This window comes from Osmerus eperlanus, chromosome 3 (genome assembly GCF_963692335.1).
Source record: "Osmerus eperlanus chromosome 3, fOsmEpe2.1, whole genome shotgun sequence".
NCBI lineage: Eukaryota > Metazoa > Chordata > Actinopteri > Osmeriformes > Osmeridae > Osmerus > Osmerus eperlanus.
The window spans coordinates 11995797-12021509 of record NC_085020.1 but is presented as its reverse complement, the minus strand read 5'-3'; the positions used below and the strand labels follow the sequence as shown (position 1 = coordinate 12021509).

Genomic DNA, 25713 nt, shown 5'->3' with positions numbered 1-25713 from the left:
TTTTGGGCATCACTCCCATTTTCTCATTTAGCACCTACACCCCTCCCCCCCACACACACACATTCCTTCCCTGGTCCCTCTCTGTATCTGGCTATGTTCTGCGGCTCCCTCCCTCCCTACCTCTCTCTCTCCCCCCCTCCCTCCATCTCTCTCTATATCTCCCTCCCTCTTAGCCTCTCCAGGACTCTCCATGCTTGTTTTGCTGCTAAATAAAAGCACTTCCAGGATGATCAATAACAATGTTATCTATCATTGGTCTTTCATGGCGCACTCGAAGAATGATTAACCCACTGAGAAAGCCCAGATTGGTATCTGGTTATTTAGGATGCCAACGTGAGGAGCGCCCTCCAAAAACATGGCTTCTCCGGATGATGCTCCCAGCCTTGCTCATTTATCTATTGCTGAGCAGACATACTCGATGGATCAGGCAGTCCCTAATCCCCATCAGTGTGTGTTACCAGAATTCTCCACACAACCAATCTGAACTGATATTTGGGCCACCACCTTGAGGAACAGAGAAATACTGAGACTAAACCTGAACCTGGTTTCATGTGTTCTCACAGAGTTAATGTGTTGGTACAAGACGTACCACACAGCACACATTTTCTGCCACACAACACGAATAGCACATCCCTATTTTTGTATTCTTATTGTTGTTTTCATGTTATACTGCTTATGTTAATTGGAGGCCTCCTTGTTAAAGATACCTCTGTGGGGTTTCTAGGGATGGACCTTTATAAATAAAGGAATCAACATACCTACATTGTAGATACACCTGTTTCCTCTGTCAGTTATGTTTTATGTTGCCACGGTAAGGCACAGCATTATGCATTGATGTTTTTCAGTGATAAAGACAGCTGAAGTGTCATCCTATTTCTTCCCATCATGCTGCTTTGTTAAAGAAAATTAAGTCATATTTTTTCATAGATTAGATTTCACACAAATTGAGGATAATCTGTGTGTTCTGTATTTTTTTTGGAACAATTATAGTCTACACTGGTCTTCCTGGTCTGGTCTTCAACCTACCCAGACACTCCCATGTTAGCCCGCTCCTCATCTCCCTTCACTGGCTACCCATCACAGCCCGTATCAGATTCAAGACCCTGGTACTGACCTTCCGAGCGGTGAACGGGACTGCACCCGACTACATCAAGTCTCTCCTCCAGTCTTACACCCCCACGCGCCACCTACGGTCTTCTTCTGACAACCGTCTGGTGGTCCCACCGCTCAAGAGCGCCCAATCCCAACACAAGCTCTTCTCCTGTCTGGCCCCCCAATGGTGGAATAAACTCCCCACCTCCATCAGAGACACTGACTGTCTCCCCACCTGCCAAGAAAAGGCTTAAGACGCACTTGTTCCGGGAGTACAACGGTACTTAGGAATGATTTTCTGGACCTGATGTTAGTTTCCTCCAGGATCACAATGACTCTTATTGAGAGACTTGTTGCTATTGTTGGTTAGTTGTAACTGATTTAATATTATTGTACTGAGTATTATTGGTTACTGTGAAATATTTTACTGTTGCTTGCTTTTCTACAGGTACACTCTTGCACTTTTTGAGGTTCATATTGTTTAATTGTAACTTGTTTAACTACATGCTCCTATGGTTCTTCCCTTTGGCACTTATTTGGTTTTTCACAATGTATGCTTCATGTTTTGGCTACACGCAATGTTTGGGGCTTGTTGTCTCGTTGTTATGATCAGTGACCTACCTATGCACTTTTGTAAAGCTCTCTCTTGGAAGTCGCTTTGGATAAAAGCGTCTGCTAAATGAATACATGTAAATGTAAAATGTAGACTGTATCTCATTCACAATAAAAAGTTTTAAAAAATTCTGTAAGGGACCAAACTTGACCTCAAAACTCATGATGTAGAACAAAACAAATGTTGGCCCTGATGGAGCTAATGGCACATGTGTACAAGCACATTTGCCTACTTATTCACTTTTAGTTACTGTAAGGTATTGAAGTTAAAGGCTAGGTATCTAATGTGTTTGAGAAGCACTTTTTGTCATATTTGCCTTAATAAACTTCACATCTTGATAGCAACCAATGCATATAAAGTTTTGACGGTAATATAAAATCAATCTGATATCTGTGGGCATCGCAAGACTGTAATAAACACAACAAATAACTAGGCTGTACCCTGACTAATGAGTGGACGGGCTACCTACTATCTACTTGCTTGCACTCTGCACCTGCACTCAATGCACATTACTGTAGTTTTGTGGGAGTGGCTTTGATGGGGGGGAGGGGGATATTTTGGTTTGAATCGTGTCAAACAGAAGCTAAAATAGCTAGCTTCGCAAAACTTGCATAACTCAGCTTTAAGGTCAAGTTACAATTATAGTTATAGTTCAGTCAAGACAATCACGTATTAGATTTGAGCATTTATTGTTACATGACATGGACATGTAGATTTACTTTGGCGGAGTGGATGATCTAAGGGAAGCACTCCCTGCCTCCTCGATGCAACACATACATAGAGCAATAGAGATATAATCCCCCTGGTGGATAGAACATACAGACAGCATGGGGGAGAAGGGGATGGTGCAGGGTGGAAGCAGCACTGATCATACAACAAATGGGCTGAGTGTGTGCGTGCGTATCTGCGCGTCTTTTAAAGACGACTTATCGGACGTGGCCCAATGGATATGCGCTGCTAACATAGGTGTGGTAGTGGGCGGAGGAAAGGAAGGTGGAGTAAGACGCCTTATGTCGGAGAAATTTAGAATGTAAGGTTATATTCTGAAAATACTGGTGCTAGCATTCCTTTGTCAGTAGAGAGCCCTCTCCCCACATGACCTATAGATGACACTAGGCTTACGTAAACAAACTGACCTAGGTTGACCATTATCATACTAGAGGTGCAATAAACCTTATCTGTGTTCAGTGAATCATATGGTCAAGCCTAGGGTCGGAGAACTCTGTAAGTTTCCACGTGCACGCGCACTCTGTCTCTGGGATCGATCATATTGACAGCTGATATGCAGGGGAGGAGACTTCTCACCAATAAATGGTCTTACCTGAAGACTTGTGAACCAGACAAACTTTGTAGCACAATGGCGTGTGATGTTTTTGTCTCCTTGTGGGCCGGCCGCAATAAAGCTTTCTTAAACTTGTTCACCGACTGACTGTGCAATGCTTGATAGATTAATATTTCTGACACCTTACGTCCCTGATAAATGGATGACGCGCGCTGCCCGATTGCCCTGCCTGAACTAGCTGCGCTTATTTATAGTTATAATTTGGAAAAACAAAACAAAAACACTGGACAGTAATCAAAAAATAAAATAAAACCAACACATACAATATTTCAGGTGGTGCAATATTGAGAGATGGATAATGAATTTCTAAGATGGTTGACATCCAAGAAATTGTAAATGACCTATAGGTCACATCTGCAGTTATTTAGAGAAATATTATATTGGTAGATAAAGCCAGAAGAGGAGGCCAAGTTGGTTTTCACCGATTGTGGCTTAGAGATAGCCCAAGGGTCTTGAAGCGATTGTGTGGAGAAAAAAAGTGATTGAAGATGGCCTGAAGGAGAATCACCCCTATTCTGGAGGACTGTATATATATACGAAAGCACCCATTCCCAATCTTCCCTTCACTGTCACCTTTTCTTTGGCCTGTTGGATTAGTTTTTTCAATAATACTTTTGTTATAATGTTTCTGAAAAAAAAACAATATTAAAAAGAGGAAAATGTGGAAAAGCCTTAAAATGCTAGTGTTAAATGTCAACCTTGAATAAAACAAGGCAATTAACATGATAATGACCACAATGATTTTAAGAGAAATCCGGACAGGTCCCTGAGCAAGCCACATCCTTGCCAGCTCTAGGTATCAGGACATTGACTTGTCTTTACATCCCTCTACAGTCATTAGACATGATCAAAGAGTGTCACCAAGTGTGAAGAAGGGATTGGGGGGAGGATGAGGGAAGGGATGCAGGTAGCTGCAGGGGAGTTTCAAGGGAATTGTTATTTGAGATATTAAATCACTTCCACCCTCAGATCCGTTCAATTAGGTGTGCTCTGCTCTCTGGCGGTTCAGTGGGAGGCTCAGGGTTAATCATGTTATGGACTCACAGAAGTAGCCAGGGTAATTGGAGGTGAGAGCTAACATGGATCAGGGTGATTCGTATGTCTTACCAAGAGAACTCCTGGTTTAGAGTGAGATGTTTGAAGTTTGGATGAACAATCACACAGCCTCTGCTAATGCTAATACTGCTATTACTTCTAAAACCATTACAACTATCGATATTGCTACAACTAGTATAACTGATGCCGTATTTTTCGGAAAATTTGATGCATTTCCTATAAACTGCATGTGACGTTACGCTGTGAGACCCGCATTTGAACAATCACGATGATGTGCGACGTTACTCCTTAATGGGTTAAATAGCATTCATGAATAGGGATGGGCATAATTAATTGTCGATCGATTAATTGATAATTAAGAATTTCGTCGATGACATTATTTTTTCATCGATGAAACTAATGCATGTTCTTTTGCGTATTCTGAGTATTGAAGGAATGCAATGGATTTCGTTATGTGGCAGCAATTAAACATTTTACCACACGAGGGCAATGTTTGAAAAACATTTCCATGTATTTCAAAAGTAAACATGAAGAGGTCACGCGAAGTCAGTGTGCGAATTACGGGGGGGTTTGGGGGGGTCTGACCCCCCCGATTAAGGCTCGGACCCCCCCAAAAGAGGTAAAAACCACAGGTCGGGGGGGTCGATACATTTATATATCGTTCTTACCTGTAAAAGTTAATATCACAATATAGTTACCAATAACAGGTTGGCGATACACAGAAATGTTGACTTTATGGCAGGGAATATCACACACTATTACACTGACTGCCACAGTCAAAATTCACTCAATAAACACAGCACGAGTGACCAGTGATCAATAAAACTCAAGTAACACCGCGCGCGAGTTACCAGGCGGTGTGCAATACAGAAGCTTGTTGAATCACTAGCGATGCGTTCTGCGTCGTGAGAAAGTGCAAGAAAGGCAAGTTTGCTATCTAATACCCCAAAAATCTGTCACAAATGTATTTGTAATGGAAATTAGCTGTAGAATATTCACAAGAATGTTAATGATAGAAACATGGTTTAACCACCAACTTAAAAGATAGCTATCGCTAGCTCTATATCAAGCAAGATAGCTTCATTTGTCTGTCTCATTTCTTGTCAGAATCTGGAGCGATTTCCAACAACCTTAATTTGTGATGAACAGTCAGATATGTTCCTCTGGTAAATTTGTAAAGATCAACTTTTTTATTTCAGAAAGAAATGACTACAAACAATTTTAGTAGTGCGTTCGTGTGTGCCATTGTTTTGCCGTTTACTTGGTTGGGGCGGCGGCAGGGGTGAACTTCTTCCCGGGGGGGGGGGGCGACGACTGAGTTGACACTGGGCGAAGTGTAGTGTGGGACCATTTTGACTTTAAAAATGACGTTGTTCACTGCCAACACTGCAAAGTAGACCAAATGGCTTCCCTCGCATCTTTCTCCGCCGCCATTACGGAATTACAACACAAACTAGCGCACAACATCAACTTCATCGTTCTCAGCCACAGAGTACAGAACATAGAGTTAATATAACTAGAGGAAGCAACTTTTGTCTTCCAAGATGGCATCCCCATTCATTTCTATGAAAAGTGCTCAGTGGCGCAGTGAGGTAAGCGAGAGCGCGAAACTGGACCGCGCCATCTTTCCACTTCCGACTCTTCCGGTCTAGCTTTAAACAGTGGCTCTTTTTTTCCCTAGCTCCGAGACCTCGTGCACGCTTGCAACTAGCTGTACACGTCATACTTTGCGACAGCCAGTGGCGAGCATAGATTTATATGGTTGCGAGCGTGTGAGCTAAGGCATTGCAGTGGCAGAATGGGGTACAAGTCCGATAAGAATCAGAGACATGATGCAAACTTTACGTAAATGTATGCTGTCATTGTATAGTATTCCTTTCACTTGGTTGTTAGAAATAGGCTATAGGGCTAAATATAGGGCTATTCTAGATAGAACTCATCACATATGTTGCTTTTTTTCTTGTGATTTGAGTATGATTTCCAACGCATTGTATCGGATTAAATAAACTGTTAACATGAACACCTAGCTCCGTCGTTGTTCTCGCCAGGCAAAGAAAGCTCAATAGTTATTTTGGTAACAGAAATCTTCAATAATGCAGACTTACCATAGCTTACTGTCAACTGTATTTTCAAACGAAATGCCACGAAATTCACACTGCCTTCAATTTACATATCAGTGTAGAAATGTGGCCTGTGTTTTATATGTTCTACAAAACCAAACGCCTATTAATGGATATAACGTGATCTAACAAGACTTGGAAATAATGTAATAAATAAAAGCTTGAGAAGGGTGTCTAAAATATACTTTATTTAACATTTGCCTTTGAAAGGGGCATATTAACAGAACTAGGCCTATATACAAGACGTTTCCATCAGATATAAGTGGGGGTGAAACAGTCACTGAGGACCTTCATTGTCCCACAAAAGCAGTCTGGCTTGATGACACGATTAAAAAAAAGAATAATGGGTGTGTTTAACAAAAATCTCTGAAGGCAAGACTAATCATATTTATATCATTTCTTATTGTGGTTGTCAGTTAAAGTATTAATCTTCGTCTTTGCTCCAGATAGACATGTCAACAATCTATGCTCACGCTTAACATAATGTAATATTTACCATCATGTCATGAACGTAAAAATGTTCTTGACAGAAAAATCAAATCTGTTTTAAATAACGGGAATAAACTATATTAACAATATTTCATGTATGTGTGACAACCATTTAATAAACTTGCTACAACAGGGCAGGCAACTCAAGCCATTTCTCCCTGTGCTCATTCAATATGGCTCTTTCAGCTCCAGGTAAATCGGCTATTGGCCAATGTGAACTTTTGTGCTCGTGCCCTGTTAGTAACCGCAAGCACATTTGCAGGCAACTTTTATTGACGTAAGCAAATAAATGGGGTGCTAGTTTACCCATTTCGGATTGGTTTCAAATTTAGCAAAAATCAGGAAAAATGTTTTTTTATGAAACAGCTAGTAGTATGAGCCAGGTTCGAGAATCTAACAAAAATTATTGGGGGAGATAGTTTTGTAAATGTTGACTGGAGTTAATAGAATAAAAACCGAGAGAGAAAAAAGAGAAAAAAAAGAGCCGGAAGTCTAACAAGAAATGCAATACTACCTACATCCACCGGGGCCGTTGCTTCAAGCCGAGGGGTGGAGGCTTGGTACAGAAGCAAAATCAAAATTGAGCGGAAGTATGTAGGACGGCAGAGCCAGGCTAGCGAGGGCCAGCCCGACGTGCACGAATACACCTGTACAAATGCAAATTAAATTTCTCGCTTCACACCACAGTTGAGATTGCGTATGTGCGTCCTTGAGAACTGTAAGTCGTATAACTTATGTTGTCAGTTCATTTAAGCCTGTTATTGTATAAGTCTATACAAGGAATCAGGTGGCTGAGCGGTTAGGGAATCGGGTTAGGGAGTCGCAGAGCGATTTACAGTAAGTACAGGGACACTCCCCCCGAGGCAAGTAGGGTGAAGTGCCTTGCCCAAGGACACAACGTAATTTTGCACGGCCGGGAATCGAACTGGCAACCTTCAGATTACTAGCCGCTCAGCCACCTGACTCCCCTCATAGATTACTGACCATTTACAATAAGTTGTGACGTTAATTATTAATTGGCAGCATTGATGCCATTTAGAACATCCAGTCGTGTAAAACACGGTGGAACTCTGTGTGCGAGTGTCAGAGAAATTTAGAATGTAAGGTTATATTCTGAAAATACTGGTGCTAGCATTCCTTTGTCAGTAGAGAGCCCTCTCCCCACATGATCTATAGATGACACTAGGCTTACGTAAACAAACTGACCTAGGTTGACCATTATCATACGTGCAATAAACCTATCTGTGTTGAGTGAATCATATGGTCAAGCCTAGGGTCGGAGAACTCTGTAAGTTTCCACGCGCAATCGCACTCTGTCTCTGGGATCGATCATATTGACAGCTGATATGCAGGGGAGGAGGCTTCTCACCAATAAATGGTCTTACCTGAAGACTTGTGAACCAGACAAACTTGTAGCACAATGGCGTGTGATGTTTTTGTCTCCTTGTGGGCTGGCCGCAAGCAATAAAGCTTTCTTAAACTTGTTCACCGACTGACTGTGCAATGCTTGATAGATTAATATTCCTGACAGCGAGATGTTTGATCGGCTGGTGGAGCAGCGGTGGGCTGTTGCTGCTGTGCTGTCGGACCGAACCGTGACCAAGCTTCAAGATGCCAGGATCTTGGGGCCTCATGTATAAACGTTGCGTACGCACAAAAAGCTTGCGTACGCTGGTTTTCACGCACACTTTGTGATGTATAAAGATTTACTTGACGTGAGAATGTGCGGGCCGTCACAGAAAGTTTTGAGCAGACGTGAGAATGTGCGGACCGTCCGCAAAGTCTTGTCTGGCTCTGCAACATGGCGAATTCTAACTGAAAAGTGCCGAAACTCACCAAACATTACAAAATAAAGTTTCCACTACAGTTTCTGTCATACGTATAGGCATCACCTTAGTTATTCAAAAAACATATTTGGGCTACCTAATACAAGTTTGATCATTAATGTGGATGATCACATCAAAATGCCAAAACCCAAAACGGGAAATGCTATATAGCCTTCTGTTTAATCCGCCACCACTTAATAACTTCTGTTAAACTTTAGGGTGTCAAACGAACGACAAAATCACTCTGGAAATGCATGTCACGCTAACCCTATAGCTGCCATGCTGTTACGATGCACTTGTTTCTTCATTTAAAGTTTTACATCAGACCATTTCTTCTTAATTTCTGCCATGGTCCGGTTCTCTGAACCCACAGCATTTATGGCCCTATAATAATAACAATGATTTTATTTGTAATGCACTTTATATTTAGCTAAATCTCAAAGTGCTACAGGTTAAAAACAAGAAAGGGTGCAAATAGTGACAGTTTTCCACTCCGCCGACTTTCTTTTGTCGCTAATACCTGATGACAGGCCGACAAACAGGACACATTTTCTCGCCTCCACCTCTGTTGTCAGAACCTCGATTTCACAGTCACCGTATTTCTTCGAATAAATAACGTTCATTTTTGGTGCAGAGTTTATTCGAGGGCGGCGTTTATTCTAAGAAATACGGTAATTCAGACAAAGAAATTAGGCCTACCTCAGGAGCGCATTTATAGTCCATCTGCATATTAATTTATGGGAGGAGGCAAGGCGGGGTCAGTGGCTCGTTCACGTGCGGTCAATCTCACGTTGATTGTGATTTATAAAGGAAAGGTGCGCAGGACCTGGCGTACGAACGGTTTTATACATGTGAATATTTCTGTGCCTAGGTACTTTTCGAGTTTTGGCCGTACGCCATCTTCTGGTATGAAAGCTGCGCAATCCTTTATACATGAGGCCCCAGACAACTTTCTGAGGGAAGCTCCCCCACCCCTCGATTGCACCCCTACAGACTGGTGGAAAGTGAATGGAATAAGGTTCCCCAGGCTTGCCAAGTTAGCACGGAGGTACCTGTGTATCACGGCAACGTCAGTCCCCTCAGAGTGGGTGTTTTCGGCAGCTGGACTGACGGTCACCAGGCTGCGTTCACGTCTCAGACCCAGAGCATGTTAACATGCTCATCTTTCTCAACAAAAATCAGTAGGCTGGTGATGAAGTTGTATGTGAGATACTGGTTATTTTTATGACGCTTTGTTAATTAGCCAAATTCGTTGTTAGTTGTTGCTAATCTCTCTCTCACCCTCTTTCTCGACTCAAGTATTTTATTTGGCAGACTTGGCGCCGTATTATATATTTTTGTTTAAGTTATTGTTTAACATGATTGTTTTTTATATTATTATTATTATTTTATTTTGGAGAAAAAAAAACGAGGGTCAGTTGTGTTTGAGCACCAGCTTCTAGCTATCGGCTCCGCTGCTTAGGAGTACAGAAAGAGTTGTTCATCTTGTAATAATGATCTCAATGAAGAAACACACTGTTTTTTATATTTTCACTGCATTTTAATATAGCCTATAAATAGTGAATTTTAATATAACAATATTAATGATTAATCGAAAATCGCATGCCCATCCCTATTCATGAATAAAGTTTTTTTTTCTATAAGCCGCTTTGAAATATAAACCGCACCACCGCAAGAACATTTTTAAATCGGGGTATAAACCGTGTTTTTATTTCTGAAAAATACGGTACTTGTTATAGTAATGCTAATGCTAACACTATTACCTTTGTATCCTGATTGGATGTCAGGTCAGTGTTCGCTTGAGTTAACAACTGATGAACACAAATTGTGAGTTGAACCAAAACTATATTCTATATACTGTAGTTATACAATGACTATCCTTACTTCATGATGTTAATTATCTGTGCCTTACCGCTGAACTCTGTGAACAATATTTGTTAATGCAGGCTGGACAATGTTATCAGTGGTACTTATAGACTTCCTGTGTGGAGTATAGGACTTCCTTAGGGGAATGCTTTCAGCCAGGGTTAAACTCTGACACTGTTTACAATCAAATCACACACAAACACACAAACGGACATACACAAACTTTCCTACACTCACATAACTTTCAGTGACCTACTGCAATTGTTTGCACAAAAACACATCCACATAAAACACACACACACACAAACAGACACACCCACACAAACATACCATTCTTTATCCCCCTCCATTTGGAAAGCACTCATCCCTTTCTCTAACTGGCTGTCTTGGGTCCTGCAGCATCAGCCAGGGGGACGGAAAGTGAATTTACTCTCTCAATATCTCCTCCAAACATATGTCTTAGGACACCAGGGGACATAATGGCACTTCCTGTGTTTTTACATCCTTGTTGCCACTCTTGTACAGTTCAAGATCCAACTGCCTCAGTGCTAACTGGGTAGAGGGATGAACAATTTCTCCAGGGTACGTTGCTTAATGGCTCTGAAATCTTATGAGGGGATCAGATGACTGGCTGCCGACTTGGAGGAAGCTGACTGGGGACAGATGGTTCAGTGTCTTGTGCTCCCTGCTGTTTCAGTGCCTTGGCGGAAAGCCTATGGGGAAGAGCAGAAAGACCCTTTTCTCTGCTGGTGCTGGCCCATTGTAGACAGACACATTGAGACCAGTGAATCAGAGAGAAGCACAAACAAACAAGACCCTCCAGGACCATGACATGCTGAGCAAAGGATTCATGTTTTGCTCTGTATTCTGAAGCCAGGCTGATTTGATCACTTTAGGTTATTACAGTTTTTCTCAATTGTTTACACACAAATACTGGTACTTGAGACACAATGACCACAACATGTAACTCATGCACCAACCCCATGAACCAATTGTGCTAAACTACAAGCACAATTCCTGCTTTACACTCAAATTGCAGTTCTAACACACACTTTTTTCAAAACACTACACACAATTCTCTGCATTTGGCACAATTTTCATGAAGAAAATCTTTTGTTTTCACAAAGAACACACTGCCATTCAAATACGCACACTGATTCATCGCATGGACAAACACCTGTCACACAGTTTTACAATTAGCAATCAGAGCTTTAGAATAAAAAGCAACAGGTGACCTTTTCTGTTTTTGAGCAATGGATGCCAACATTGGAAACAGAGGCAGAGGAGTGAGAGTAAGAGGAGGAGGACAGGGAGGACGAGGATGAGGAAGGCCAAGGACCATAATCTCTGATGAGATCCGAGCCGCTTTGGTTGACCATGTAGTCAACCATGGTCTAACAATGAGGGAGGCTGGGCAAAGAGTACAGCCAAATTTGAGCAGGTACACTGTAGCATCCATCATCGGGACTTTCCGAAATGAGAATAGGTAAGAAATCTACTCTCACTACAAAATTGCAGTAGGCCTACTGCATATCAATACAGTACTCAATGAGTACAGTAGTAAAGTATTGCCTGTGGACTGTTCTGTAGGACTGTAAAAATAAAGTATGTTTCAAGTATTTGGAAAATGTATTCCTACTTTGTATGTGGCAGAACTGAAAGATTACCAACACAAGGTGGTCGGGAACGTCTTCTGTCTCCTGAACAGGAAACTGAAATCATGAACATGGTCCTAGAAAATAACGCCATAACATTACGGCAAATACAAAGAAAAATAATAATAATGTAACTGTATACACTATACAGTAAATTATTCTGTTGTTTTGTATGTAAACCGCTGTATGTGCAACTTTGTGTTGGTTGGGATGTACACTGTGTACATATATGTAAAATATATTTGTTACCGTGTATTTCTGTGTTCTGAGTATAAAAACAATATTCTCAAATATTTTACAACACACTTATGTATGTACTGTCTGTAGTAAATGTAACACTGAACAAAAAAAGGCCTAAATCACTATGATGATAGTGTTTTACATTGAGCACATCAGTGTTCAAATGGTTCTTATAAATGTCGATTCATATGATGAGTTGTGTGTGTCATTTGAAGACAAAATACCATTTTGAGAAGAAATAACATTGTTTTGAATGTAAAGTTTAATTTTGCAGGAGAAGTGAGGGGTTTTGCCCATTGTGTGTGTGTGTGTGTGTGTGTGTGTGATTTGTGTGTAGAGTTCTGAGAGTATGAGGTATGCATTCAGAAAATGTGTGTAACCAATCGAGAAAAACTGTAAGAGTGTAAACCTTAAGAATGTGAAACGCATATTAGTGTGTTCATTAGGTCAATTGTAAATTCACTCTTCACAAAACAAACAATGTTTCTGCTAAATCTGAGCACGTTACTCTGATTCAGTGTACTGCAATAAGACTAATTAATTGGGTGATTCATGTTTTTCAATATATTCGTCATGAACAAAACTAAACAGTCCACTGTGAGCTCCTACTGAGAGGATTCTGTTGGGCCTTAGAGAGAGAGGGATGAGGGAGAAGAAAGGAGGGAGGGATGGAGAAGATAGTAGAGACGGATGGAGGAAGAAGAGAAGAAAGAGACAGATGGAGGAGGAAAAGAGGAGAGAAGGATGGAGGGAGGGATGGAAGGAGAAGAGAGAAGAGAGGGATGGAAGGAGTAGAGAGTCAAGGACGGAGGGTGAAGATAGGACAGAGGGATGGATGGAGGGAGAAGAGAAGAGAGGAAGGAGAAGAGAGGGACTGATGGAGGAATAAGAGGGGATACAGAACATCTGGTTAATAATGTCTGGAGCATGGCTAAGAGGGGGTGTTGGTGGATGCTAGTGGGGAGGTGGACACTGGAGGGGAAGAAGATAAACAGACTTTAAAGTGTCTGTCCCTGACCCCCCCAAAGGCTTGACACAGACACCCTGGTGCCCACTTCCCCTCCTCCCCTCTCTTCCAGATGAGGGACCACCTCCAACCCCTACAGGTTCCAATTTAACACATCCCGTTCCAAGGAGAAGGGAAGGCTTCTTTCCTGTGCCAGATCCACCACCTCCACGCCTCCAGCCCCCTATACACTTTCCTTGCCGCTCCTCTATTTATCGATTTTTCAGTTTCACTTTCCAGACCTATCTTCTCTCCATCTATGTGCAGTGCTTTCTCTCTGCATCCTAGTTGCTCTCTGTCATTCTGCTTGCTTTGCTCTCTCTCTTGCACTCCCTCTCTGCCTGTCTCTCTATCTTCCTCCATCCCTCCATCCCGACACCTCTTTTGCGCTCGCTCCATTTCTCCCTCTCCCTCTCTTCCTTTCATCCTCTCTCTCCCTGTCCTGCTGTTGAAGGAAGATTTAAAACACTGACAGTAAGAGAGAGATTCCCCTCAATGTTCTGCCCATTCTGTCTGCCTTCTCTTCTGCCTGCAGATGAACTCTTCCAAGACGCTGTTCTCTGCAGCCCAGACACACCCAGGTCAGGTCTGCTGTCATCCCATCTGCTGTCTAAGACAAGTCCTTTTGTGATAACAACGTAGAGTTGCCACCGTGGTTTCCTTTGTGAATCATTATGTGTCTCAGACGTCATTAACATGTCCCAGGAAACTGTGAAAGGCACACTGGGGCTTAGTGTATGTGTCTGTTAGTGTGCGTAGCAGTATGTTGGTGTGTGTGTGTGTGTAAGCTAACTGAACATTTTAAAGGCATGTGCGCGTGTACAAACACAAAAGTGCCCTGCCATAGAAACTTTTACATAGAAGCTGACAAAGTATAGCGCTAATGACAAGAAGAGAAAGCCTCTGTTCCCCTGCTCACCTCCTTAACCCTTGTGTTATCTTCGGGTCATTCTGACCCATCAGTCATTGTGACCCACCGTCGTATTGCGACAAATTTACCTCATACAAAAACAAAGTGAAGCATTTTCTTTTAACTGTCGGGCTGTCTCAGACCCCCCACATTGGAATGGTTAAAAGAAAATTATTTTTATTTGTTTTTGTATTGGGTAAAATTGGGTAAACACAACAATGGTTCGTTATGAACCTTTGGGTCATGTGACCCGAAGGCAGCACAAGGGTTAATGAGATCCTGCCGACTGACAACCACCAAGCATCCCTTTATGCAAACATCTCCAGCACACACAGTCACAAACAGTTCTCCCAGACAGGCTCACTGGACAGCTGGCCTAAAATAACAGATCATTATTTAACACTGCGACTAAACACACCTTTAAATTGGGCCTCATTAATGTTGTGTGGAAAGGCCAGGGATAATACCATACCTACACGCTGGCAGCACCGTGCCCTGCACACCTGCATGTGTGACTCGATAGAAATCCTGAATTCTACTCTGTCAAATCCCATCACAGGTATACACTCACCTGTGACTGTAACATTTCTAGCTAAGGAGTTGTAGAACTGTAATGAGATTTGTCAGCGCAAGGACTGCATGAATATAAACTGTATAAACAGACGATATTCTGTAGAATGACTCATTCTCCACTACCTATTGATTGTCAATACAATAGCAGAGTATGAACAACTATTACATTGTTCAGTCTAAAGGGATTAAATATGGTGTTCTGGAGTGGGATTACTGTTGGGTTCTTCAGTGTGTGTGAAGAGCTTCACTGACAACACGTCGTACCACCTCCCCGATGCTACAACTGTATCGATTGTGTACAATATTACAACAGTGACTAGCAGTCAGGGATTTTCACAGAAGAAACTGGATTTCTGGTTCGTCCAATTCAGGGGAGAACTCACCCAGAAGGCATGATAGCAGGTAATTGTCAATTAACATCAAAATCAAATTCCACCATGGTGTAGCACTTTATGGACATCAGCAGTCAAGCATTATGACCAATTTTATGCTTGCTTAATCATTGCTGTGACATAGAGGGGAGCTTTCAAGTTCATTTTTGTCAAAGAGTGACAAGCGAGTCTCTTCATGGTCTTGAAAATATTGTAGCAGCCCTGTGCTCTGAATCCAAAGAATATTTTTTGTATGTAGTCCAAATAAAAGAATTGCAATCTTCTATACTTTTATATTTCCACAAAAGTAAAATAAATCTGATCGTTCCCAGGAGCAAATGACTGCCCAGCCTTAAGCGCCCATGATGGAAGATGATACCCTCCTCAGGCTCACTTGATTTGTGAGATAAAATGCTGGTCATTTGGTGAAAATAACGAAAGAGAAGGATGTCTGCTGCCTCTTATAAATTTATTTGTTTGTGAACATGCATAGTAATTGAGAGACAGCTTTCAATATTTTTGTATTGTCCCAACATTTACTCCTCCACCCCAAGACTGATTTAACTGTAATGTTAGTGATGCCAGAAGACACCATGCCTCTTTGAATTAGAACATTTTTAATTAATTGTTATTAACTTACATGTTTGTTAACTCATACTCACATTTATAACCAGACAGCCCTGCTTACAACTGTAAAAGGGATTTTCTCTTTGGTCTAGCGATAGATATTTGGGTTCTCACATCACGTTGGTGGTTTCATCACTACCTCAACCCACAGGCAATGCTGTTACGATGATGATAATGAAGTCACCCACAAAAACCAGAAGTAATGAATTCTCCCACTTAGAAACCAGAAATGAAAGAGTGGCGTGAGCTCAGCAGCATTCTGAAGAGGTTTGTTGGAGCCAACGTTGTCACATGTGTCCTGTGCTACTTATTCTTTTCCTCTGACACATTTCCCTCTGTCAGTCCTAGAGCCACAGGCCTGCAGGAAGCAGTCACTCCTGCCAGCGTCGTACGGCAAAACACTCATCCAAACGCACATCAAAATTGAAGGTTTTCTGTCTCTTTCTCTCTCTTTCTGTCTCTCAGCTGGTTGTCCATCTGAACAATAATGCTCCTTTTTGTTTGTCCATGTCCAGAAGCACCCTGCTGAAGGGAGGTTGGGTGGACTGCATGTTTTTGTGATTCCTGTCTTGTCAGACTACTGTTGACAACAAACACCCAAGCGAGTCTGACAGAACACAGAAGCAAACACAGTACAACAGTACAAGTAGCTGTGATCGCAAGGAAAAAACAAGCTAGCTGTTGTTCCTTTCAATCTTGTTTGCAGAGAAAGAGGGACGGTGTTGACCCTGTCATGCTGCTCTCTCCCAGCTGCCAGCCCTGCTTTCTAAAGACCTCAAATAAGCGGCAGATATATTTATACTGCATGAGTCCTGCCAGTTCATCTGAGAGTGAATGTATTGTTGGACTACAACTCCCATAAACTCCTTGCTCAACTACTCCAAACGATATCTCCAGCTGTCAAAGTGGAGTAAAGGGTGATATAGCAGTCAGCGTTTTCTGAATGCCAGACACACTTGTTGAAGAGTGACGGCAAAAGTTGTTGATGTGGGTCTATTTGTGTGAGTGTGTTTGTGCGTGTGTGTGTGTGTACTTGTGCATGTGTAGGTTTGCATGTGTGTTTGTTTGCATGTGTGACCAAACAAAGCATCAAAAATGTATGTGTTCATGTGAATGTTGGGTTGTTTAATCTTCTACTCACCAGTTGGTGTGGCCTCTGTTTGCGCCAGGGCAGGAGGGGTGGTGGTAAATGGCGCAGCAGAGAAGTTCTCCATGCTGAGAGTATGTTAGGATGTCCGGAGATGGGATTGAGGGGGACAGCTGAGGACAGATGAACAGAGAAACGGAGAGAGAAACAGGGAAGTAGAGAGCGAGAGAGTGAGAAAGAGCGAGAGAAGGCAGAAGGCCTAAAGAGCTTTCCTGGAGGAGGAGGGGAACGGGGGGGGGGGGGGGTGGTTGAAGTAAGGCTCTTTGGTTACCTAGTCTCCATGGAAAAGGAAGAGAGGATATGGTGCAGTAATCTCTCCCAGTGTGTCCAGTTAAATAGGAAAGCACAGATCTTAATGCACTTACTGATACAGTACTGTACACGCATGTAAACAAACCAAAAAAGACCAAACATAATATGTCAGTACTCTGAAAATACTCTCTGCTTTAAGTAAATCAAAGTCAGATTCATCAGGATACAATTCAACACGATACAGCATGATAAAGCACACTATCAAGTGAATTGTCTGGTGACCAATTCCTGTAGGCACCCAAAGGCAATGTATTGATGCCTGAGAAATCCAGTCTAGCTACTGTTGATCTTTTCTCAAACTGACCAGGAAAATGCTTGTATTGGGAATTGGACACACACTACAACATCTGCAGAACTGCAAACAAGCTCATGCTGAGAGTCGACTCTGACTATTGCCTCCCCTCTGAGAGTCCTCCACAAGCCCTGCCTCCGCCTGCTGGCTGGCATCTGCATCCACTGACCCCTCAGCTCTTCAACAAACAGAGGAAGTGAGGCTTTGACTGGCCGTTTCTTATCACAGACACACATTCAAATAGGCGCTCTGCAGAGCCGGATCTCTGTCCATACCACAGTGACCTCCCCCCTCATGCCAAGTCAACCCGCTCAAGCCTGTGGTCTGCTCAGGCTAGCTATAGCACTGCAGATGGGTCCTACATGGTCTTGTAGAAATCATGTGATGGAGATTTTACATTACACATAACACCAACATTGAGGTTACATGTAACTACATAGCAAACCCTACAGTAACCATGTTGAAGGTACATGGGAGTTGGCATATTATTGAATGGTATTTAGTGTGTAGGTTATTACAAAGATGAAATAAGTCAAAATAAGAGGGATGGAAGGGGTATCAGGGGTAAGTGGATGTTGTAAAGGGGAATTTGAAGGTTATGTTACCAAAACAAGATCCATGTTGTTGTTGTTATTATATTATTCATAGAAATCCCAACATCTCCCATACCTTACAACTTGTACCACAAAACCACAATGAAGTGTAACTACATATCATCAGGTAATATGTTCAGTTACATATGCAACTACACTGTTGTTGCCATGGGTATTGGTACAGTATTTAGTTACATGGTAATTGCCTTAATGTTAAGTGTTGCCAAGATTGTTATGTAAACAGAAAGGTCATACAGGATCTTAGTATGTGGATATCATTAGAAGTGTTAGTCGGCATTTGAGAAACAAGTGCAAGTGTTTCTTAAATTGTAGATTGTTGGGATTTATCATGAATTTGATAGACAGTTCTGTGACTCATAACACTGGCACCTAACCCTTCGAAAACAAAACCTCTGTGCATTGTGAGTTTGTTTTGTATAATCTGTATGTGGATGACATGGCATGTGTGCTGCCACAGCATGAACTATGAACCCCTATGTCTCATACTAATAATCTTGAAACAAGGTTTTCTGTGTTTGGGGTCTAATTACCAACCGAGCGAGACAGATGTTATTCACAACCACTCGATCACATGAGCTGAAGACGCTACTTGTGTTCAGCATTCATGCAGGTCATTCCAATTTAATTACACAGCATGGCAACAATTACAGACCCCTGCATGGATCAGAACATAACTGATCTCTTATATATATAAAAATACTTTAATAGTTACACAATATAATGCAGTTGTTCATAGTTAGTGAATAATTCACAAAACATCATCAATACATTGTTAGAACACAATGATGTTTAATAAACTACAGACCTGATGAACTAAAAATGATCAAATTATCTACAAAGGCTTCATTTTGTGTAGTTATTACAAAGTGTTACCAGAACTGTCCAACAGGAAGGCTTACACAGGTCGGCCTGATATGTGAGTCAGATTAAAACAATGTGACCTCCCTCCAGTGTCCCGGGATGGCGTGGGAGTCAGCTGTCAGAGAAACGACTCCTGTTCATTAATTTCTATACTTTAAAATGAAACTAGTAAACTAAATTAGTTTTCAGGACAACACAGTGTTGGTATGGTATGTTTATAAAGTGACTCTGGGAGCCATACTCCTAGCGAATATTCCCTGCGACAACTGATTATGGGAGGCCTCACCAGCTGTCTCAACACATGAGGGGAACGACTTTTCCTTCAACACACTACAATTGTAGAGACAGTTTTCAAGACCTAAAAAGGTACACTCACCAACTATCCAGGACTGCACGCTGTGTGTCTGTGAGCTGTGGGTCTGGGTACTGGATAGACCCCCTGCTCTCTCTCCTACTCTCCTGGTCCACACTCCTGAAAGGAACTGTTATTCAGAGCAGTATAGCAGAGCAGCTAGTGCTATGGAAGCCTTGTTCTCTCTTGTTGACAGGAATCACACAATCTCACAATATTGTCGTCAAACCCTGCAACTTTTTACTTGGCGTGAGAACCGGGTGGTCTGCACGTGAACTGGACAACTTTGCTTCCACCCCCTCCCTTTCACTCTGGTAAAGTTATTTCCCAGTATGGAATCTCTTCTGCTCCACCAATGGGCTATGAGGCCCCGCCCATCCCAGCAGCAGACAAGTGAAGCACAGCTGTTCCAGGGCCGAGGCTGCCTCTGGTCAGGAGTCTGAGGGAGGAGACAGGAAGTTGGAGAACAGGAAGGAGAACGAGGTGTAACCCTCCAGCCAAAGTTGAGTTTTGTGAAGGAAAAGTGTGAGTGTACTTCATGAGGGTATGAATGAAACTATGAAACTTTAAATGTATGATATCATGGGCATCTCTCTGGACCATGTCCTGTACATCTGTTGGCAGACATATCCAGCTCAATTGAAAATTGAGTTGATCTTCAGGGGATGGAATATTGCAGTGATACAGTTATGTGGAGAGGCTGAGGGATGTGATGTGGACATGGGGGAGCAGCGACAGGGGGAGTGGAGGGAGGGTTGAACAGCTGCATGATGTTTGGGTTGTGTACAACCAAAAGCTATTGTCTCAGTACAGCACTGCATGGAGAGAAAACCAAACATTCTGTCCACCTGGGGAGGCAATCAATTCATTGTGCTGATAAATATACTACATGTTTCACAACTCTTGGTTTATCATCAATACAGTAAGCTATAAACTTCCTGTGATTTAAACTGTTTAAATTATATTTTATAACATTGCAAATTAATTTAATCAATTACAAGGCAAACCTTTTACAAAATGAGAATTTATTTTAAATGTTACCTGGTTTACCATGATTATTGAGAAAGAGAGAGAGAGAGTGAGAGAGCGATAGCTCATGGCCAAGGCCAGGTGAGGAGGGTCAGAGGAAGAAGAGTGCAAGGAGTAGAAGAAGTGACCACTTTTCTCTTTAATACCCAACCATCATCTGTAAGAAACAACCAATCAGAACACATCTGGACCCTTACTCATTAGCATTCATAGCTACCAACTTAACAGGAGGTCACACGATGAGGTGTGAGAAACACCAAGCACCAACTCCTTCAGCATGTGTCCCCCAGGTCACACCTTTCACAAACATATTATTTGCAGTAGAGTATATATTTCCCATCATAATTACCCAGAATCATTAGTCATTTTAAACTTTGATCTTGGTAAGATGGTAAGACAAAAAAAACTTTGATGGATGCACGGTGAATAGCAGGTGATTTGTATTTGATCAGTGAGAAGACATACGTAACCATGATTCTGAGGACAGCCGAGATCCTCTCCTGACACACAGATTATCTTGTTCTTCTATGCTCACATCCTGCACCCCATGAAGAACTCAGGAGCTTTCATCTTCCCCGAGACAGAAATCATATGGAGGTCAGTGGAAAAGGGGGTTTTGTGCAATGGTGGGATGACAGGGTTAGATGATAATGACTGCTCCTCAGTTTTATGAGGCAGGGTTGTGGGGATTTTCTGCTCAGTTACTGTAGCTAACCTACATTTTAAATAGCATGCCTTCCATGTGCAAAAGCACCATGATGTACAGCAGGAAAGCTATTAGACTGAGAAGACATCAATGATGGACACTCCTTGTGATTGTTTTGAATGGATTGTGTATTAGTAACTGTGTGTTGACTATGTTGATTTTCAACATAGTAGATTAAACTGTTCCCCTTTTTACTTAACAGGTTTTAAACAATTTTCACCCACAAGTAAATATGCTTCCAAAAGGTGTATTTTGTCTTTGACAGCTAAATGCAGCCTGAGTTGTCCTCCACTTACCACTTCCTCAGCTCTCTGCTCTACTGCATTCTTTCACTCATACTCACAGGCACATTCTGACTAAACTTATTATGACAGCTGGCATCTTAACTATGAAGGCAGAAATATCTGTCTGTGTATGCCTGCGTCTCAATTATTTAGAGAATCTGGCATTGTATGAAATTGTAGTTGTGCAGGTATGTTGCTCAGGATCCCCGGACATGCAGTGCGGACTATAGTTGTTTGGATGAGTGGTCCGCGACAAATAAATAAACGGTGTTTGTGGCCATGCTGAGCTGCACTAAGCAATTGAGCTATGGATCTCGTGAGAATGGGCATTATACTATCATGCGCCACCAATGGGCACCACCAACTGGCACTGTATGAGTAATTGTGTGTACTTATCTTGTTTATCCTCCTATGCCACAACATTCCTGGCAGGTTGAATCATTTTAGTTTAATCAGAGGAGGCAGCAATGGACAAAGAAGTGTGCTAATGGTGATACCATCCCAAACCTGCAGGCTGCTATAAAACCATTGTGTATTAAGTGTGTTCATCACGGGTGTTCAGAACACGATGAAATACCTTTTCACACCTCGTTTGGGCTTCAGTGAGAGTCTTTAGACCATTAAGCACAACAAAAACATTACACATTATTTACATAATGGATGATGGACGATCCCACTAACCGTTAATTGTGGAAGTGGAAATTACTGTAAACAAAAAGGTTGTAGCTTACTCTTAAAAGCTACCCGCTGTGAACCTGGCCCTACAGGGTTCCTCAGCACATTGATGGACCGTTACTTAAACAAAGCTTGACTTTCTGGAACAAAATAGCTTTTTAATTGCCGCCATTTTCTTTCATAAAAAATTGGCGCTGACTGGTGACTGTCAGGCACTACAGATGCTGGGCAAACAGTTTTCATCTCCCTTCCCCTAGCACCAGATGTTTCCCTGTCATTTCCAGCTATTACATTAATTACCTTGAGAAGGCATTGTCTCATTGCATATATTGCTACCCCAAAGTGAGGGACAATATTGCAGCTTGTAATGAAAACTGTTGTTTGAATCACCAACCCTCGTGAATTTATACGACCATAAAGGCTTGGTATACATTCTTTAAGAAACACTGTGTGAGCATTTACTGTGCTTATGCAATGAGTTGATTCATGGGAGTTCCCTCGAGTTGCTAACCCTGGCCTGGGACTGGGTTGTCTTATTATAGAGAGGTTTTGGTAGTCCATGATCAGAGTTAATTGTGTAGCCTCCATGTTAGTCCGTTGGGGATCCTGTGGATTGTTCTGTGTAGTGGGACTGTTTTCACACCATTAGTAAGAAGAGTGTTTGTAGTAATTACTGACAACAACTACATTCCCTCTACCAGACACACAACGGAAAGGAGACAGGAACCTGCTGACTGGCTTTTTAGGTTTTTCTCTCTCTCACACAAGCACGTATGCACTCACATATGCACACACACACACACACACACACACACACACACACACACACACACTCAATTCATGAGATAGGGTCTTGGCAATTCTTGTGGGGACTCACATTTAAGTCCATAATCCTGTTTAACCTAACCCTCAACCCTAACCTTAACCCAAAGCTTAACCCTAACCTTATCCAAAAACCTAACCTTTGCCCCAAACCCAACCCTAGCTGGTAACCCCAAAACTATCCCTATCTCCAAACCCCAACCCTTAATTGAATTCCAACACAAATTCTAACCCTAACCCCCCTTAAAACCCAATATAAAAAGCACTTGAACTTGTGAGGATCAACTAATGTCATGCACAAGTTCATGTTTTTTGTTTTAATATTATCGAGGGGAGTTCTGGTCCTGTTAGAAAAGTTAAAGATGTAACTGTTATCCTGTAATAAGAATGATTCTGTGTTCAGCATTCCTTGTCAGTAGAGAGCCCTCTCCCAACATGAACTCTGGGTAACACTAGGCTTACGTAAACAAACTGACCTAGGCTGACCATTATCTTACTAGAGGTGCAATAAATGTGTTAACCTTATCTGTGCTGAGTGAATCATATGGTCAAGCCTAGGGTCAGAGAACTCTGTAAGTTTCCACGCACACACACGCCAGGTCTATGCAAGGGAGCCAATGAAGAAGAGCCATGGGACATTTGCATGCCTTTGTTTTAACCAATGACTGTCAAGAGCAGTTCTGTTTAAATAGGTAGCTAGCACAACATGCTAGCAGACAAACTTTGTAGCACAATGGCGTGTGATGTTTTTGTCTCCTTGTGGGCCGGACGCAAGCAATACAGCTTTCTTAAACTTGTTCACCGACTGACTGTGCAATGCTTGATAGATTAATATTTCTGACAGGTCCCCACAAAAATAGCTAAACAAGTAAAGGTGTAGCAAGAGTTTTCAGTCAGTTGAAGGACTAGTGGGAAGCACGTACCTCCCAAAGACCTTAAGCCCATCCCCTACACGCTGAAATAAATAATGGTGATGTGCTTTATGATGTGTGTGGTCTTTGGCTTTGGAGATGGGGGTTCTATCCTCGTCTTTACACAGGCACACACATCCACATGCTCAAAACATATGCCAACCTATTAGTCTTTTAACATCAAAGTGATGGTAATTTTTTATGCTCTGATTATTGATTTATGTTGCTATGCTGGGCTGCAGTTTTAAAACCAAGGATCTTACTTATTTTTAATCAGAGGAAGGGATGGAACTCATATGTAGACCTCCGTCATGTCTAAATCTCAAGCATCAACGATTGGACACGAAATCAGAGGAAAAGGCCCAATGGGGATTTGACGATAGATGTCACATGCAACACCTGCCCGGTGGGAACTGGTTCTAGTGTTTAGGCACTGTCACAACTTTTGTATTGTGAGCAGTGCCGCTGCTAGCCATTTTGGTGCCCTAAGCATAATTCCTTTATGATGCCCCCCCCCCTAAAAAAACTGATTGTTTTTGCCAGTTTAACTTTTTATTACCAAACATTTAACTCAATACCAATAGCCTAACACAACAGCAGCATCACAATGTAACACCTATACAGAGGTGGTGGTTCTCTGCTGTGTATCTGTCCCTAAACAGCTAGTTGAGGGTGGTTGATCAGGGCTTGGCAGGGACGGACTGGGAGTAAAAATAGGCCCTGGACTTTGATCCAGACCGGCCCACCAGAACCGGTCCCCGTATACGCCACCACAGCTGCCCTGCCAATGCATCCACATTCTGTGTTTGATGTGATGCTAGTTACGGAGTTCCCAACGTAATGCTCGCGCGCAACACGCGCAAGCGAAATTTTTGGGCCTTTATTTGAGCGCAAAATAGTTTTTGAGCTTCATGTAAAATAAACAGCCGTTTTTCAATTGGTAAAACCTTGTCTAGTGAAGGTGATGTATTTTTGTCTCTTAATGCTTCAGCCCCACCCTTACGTTTCTTAGCCTGGTTTTCCAAATTATAAACATTTAAAACTGAAAGCATGCAGCCAAGGAGCTCTCCACCTTTATTACTCATTTAAAAACTATTTGATAAATCGAATATAAAAGCATCATAGAATGTAAAGTAAAGTAACAGCTAGCTGGCGTCAGTTACTTGTAAAATGCATTGATAATGTTTAACAGTAAAATCTCAATTTAGCTTGCACCTAACATTTGAGTTTGAGATTTGAGTGTGCTAACGTTAGCAATAACGTCAGCTAGTTCAAGGTGTATGCATAGGCTAACCATTAAAGATCCTGTAAAGTAAATTCCATGTTTTGCTTCTAAGTACATTATATACGTGTGAAATTAGTTCCTGAAAGCATGTGCAAAGCGCTAAAACTTTGTCACACTTAAATGTGGAGTTAAACCGAAGAACAGTCACTCTTCCGTTTTCAGATCAGGTTTTAATGGGCGGAGCCAAAAAATGCCCTATCTACGTCATTTCGCCCCATCTACGTCAGATCACTGAATGGCTCCTCCTGCTGTACTGTTATTGTAGCCTACATCAGCTAGCTAGCTTCAGGATGTCTCCCACCACCCGCAACTGGATATTCCCTGGATGCAAGAACTCCAGCTGCGCTGCAACGCCATTTAAGTTCTCTATTGATAATGAAAGGAAAAATAGGTGGATAGATTTTGTGAAGAGCCACGCTCATGGAAAGCTTCGGATAAACTCCAACAGCCGCCTCTGCGCTGACCATTTCACGGCGGACAGTTTTAACATGGACCAGAGACAGACGGGGTTCACCAACACACGGCTTCTCTTGCAGCGCGGAGCCGTACCGAGCATCGCCCCTCCGGCCGTTCACAGGGCTCTCAAGTGTCACGCATTGAGCGTGACAGTCACTCATTTCGGTCTTTTGTCACGCCC

General features: G+C 42.1%; 1 protein-coding gene across 5 annotated transcripts in view; it reads right to left on the bottom strand.

Moving 5' to 3' along the window:
- The window catches only part of LOC134017541 (glycophorin-C-like), a 34319-nt gene extending 14635 nt beyond the window's left edge, over window positions 1-19684 (bottom strand). Inside the window, exons 1-4 of one of the 5 annotated variants that reach the window (XM_062457267.1) lie at window positions 19578-19684; window positions 19389-19484; window positions 17205-19127; window positions 16928-17046 (exon numbers count right to left, since the gene is read on the bottom strand). In XM_062457267.1, the coding sequence (XP_062313251.1) occupies window positions 16928-17000 (73 nt within the window). In that variant the 5' untranslated portion in view covers window positions 17001-17046; window positions 17205-19127; window positions 19389-19484; window positions 19578-19684. Of the gene's footprint in view, window positions 1-16927; window positions 17146-17204; window positions 19128-19388 lie in introns of all 5 variants that reach the window. The other 4 variants (XM_062457266.1, XM_062457265.1, XM_062457264.1 and 1 more) reach the window with 4 other exon arrangements.
- Between the last annotated feature and the right edge of the window lie 6029 nt (window positions 19685-25713).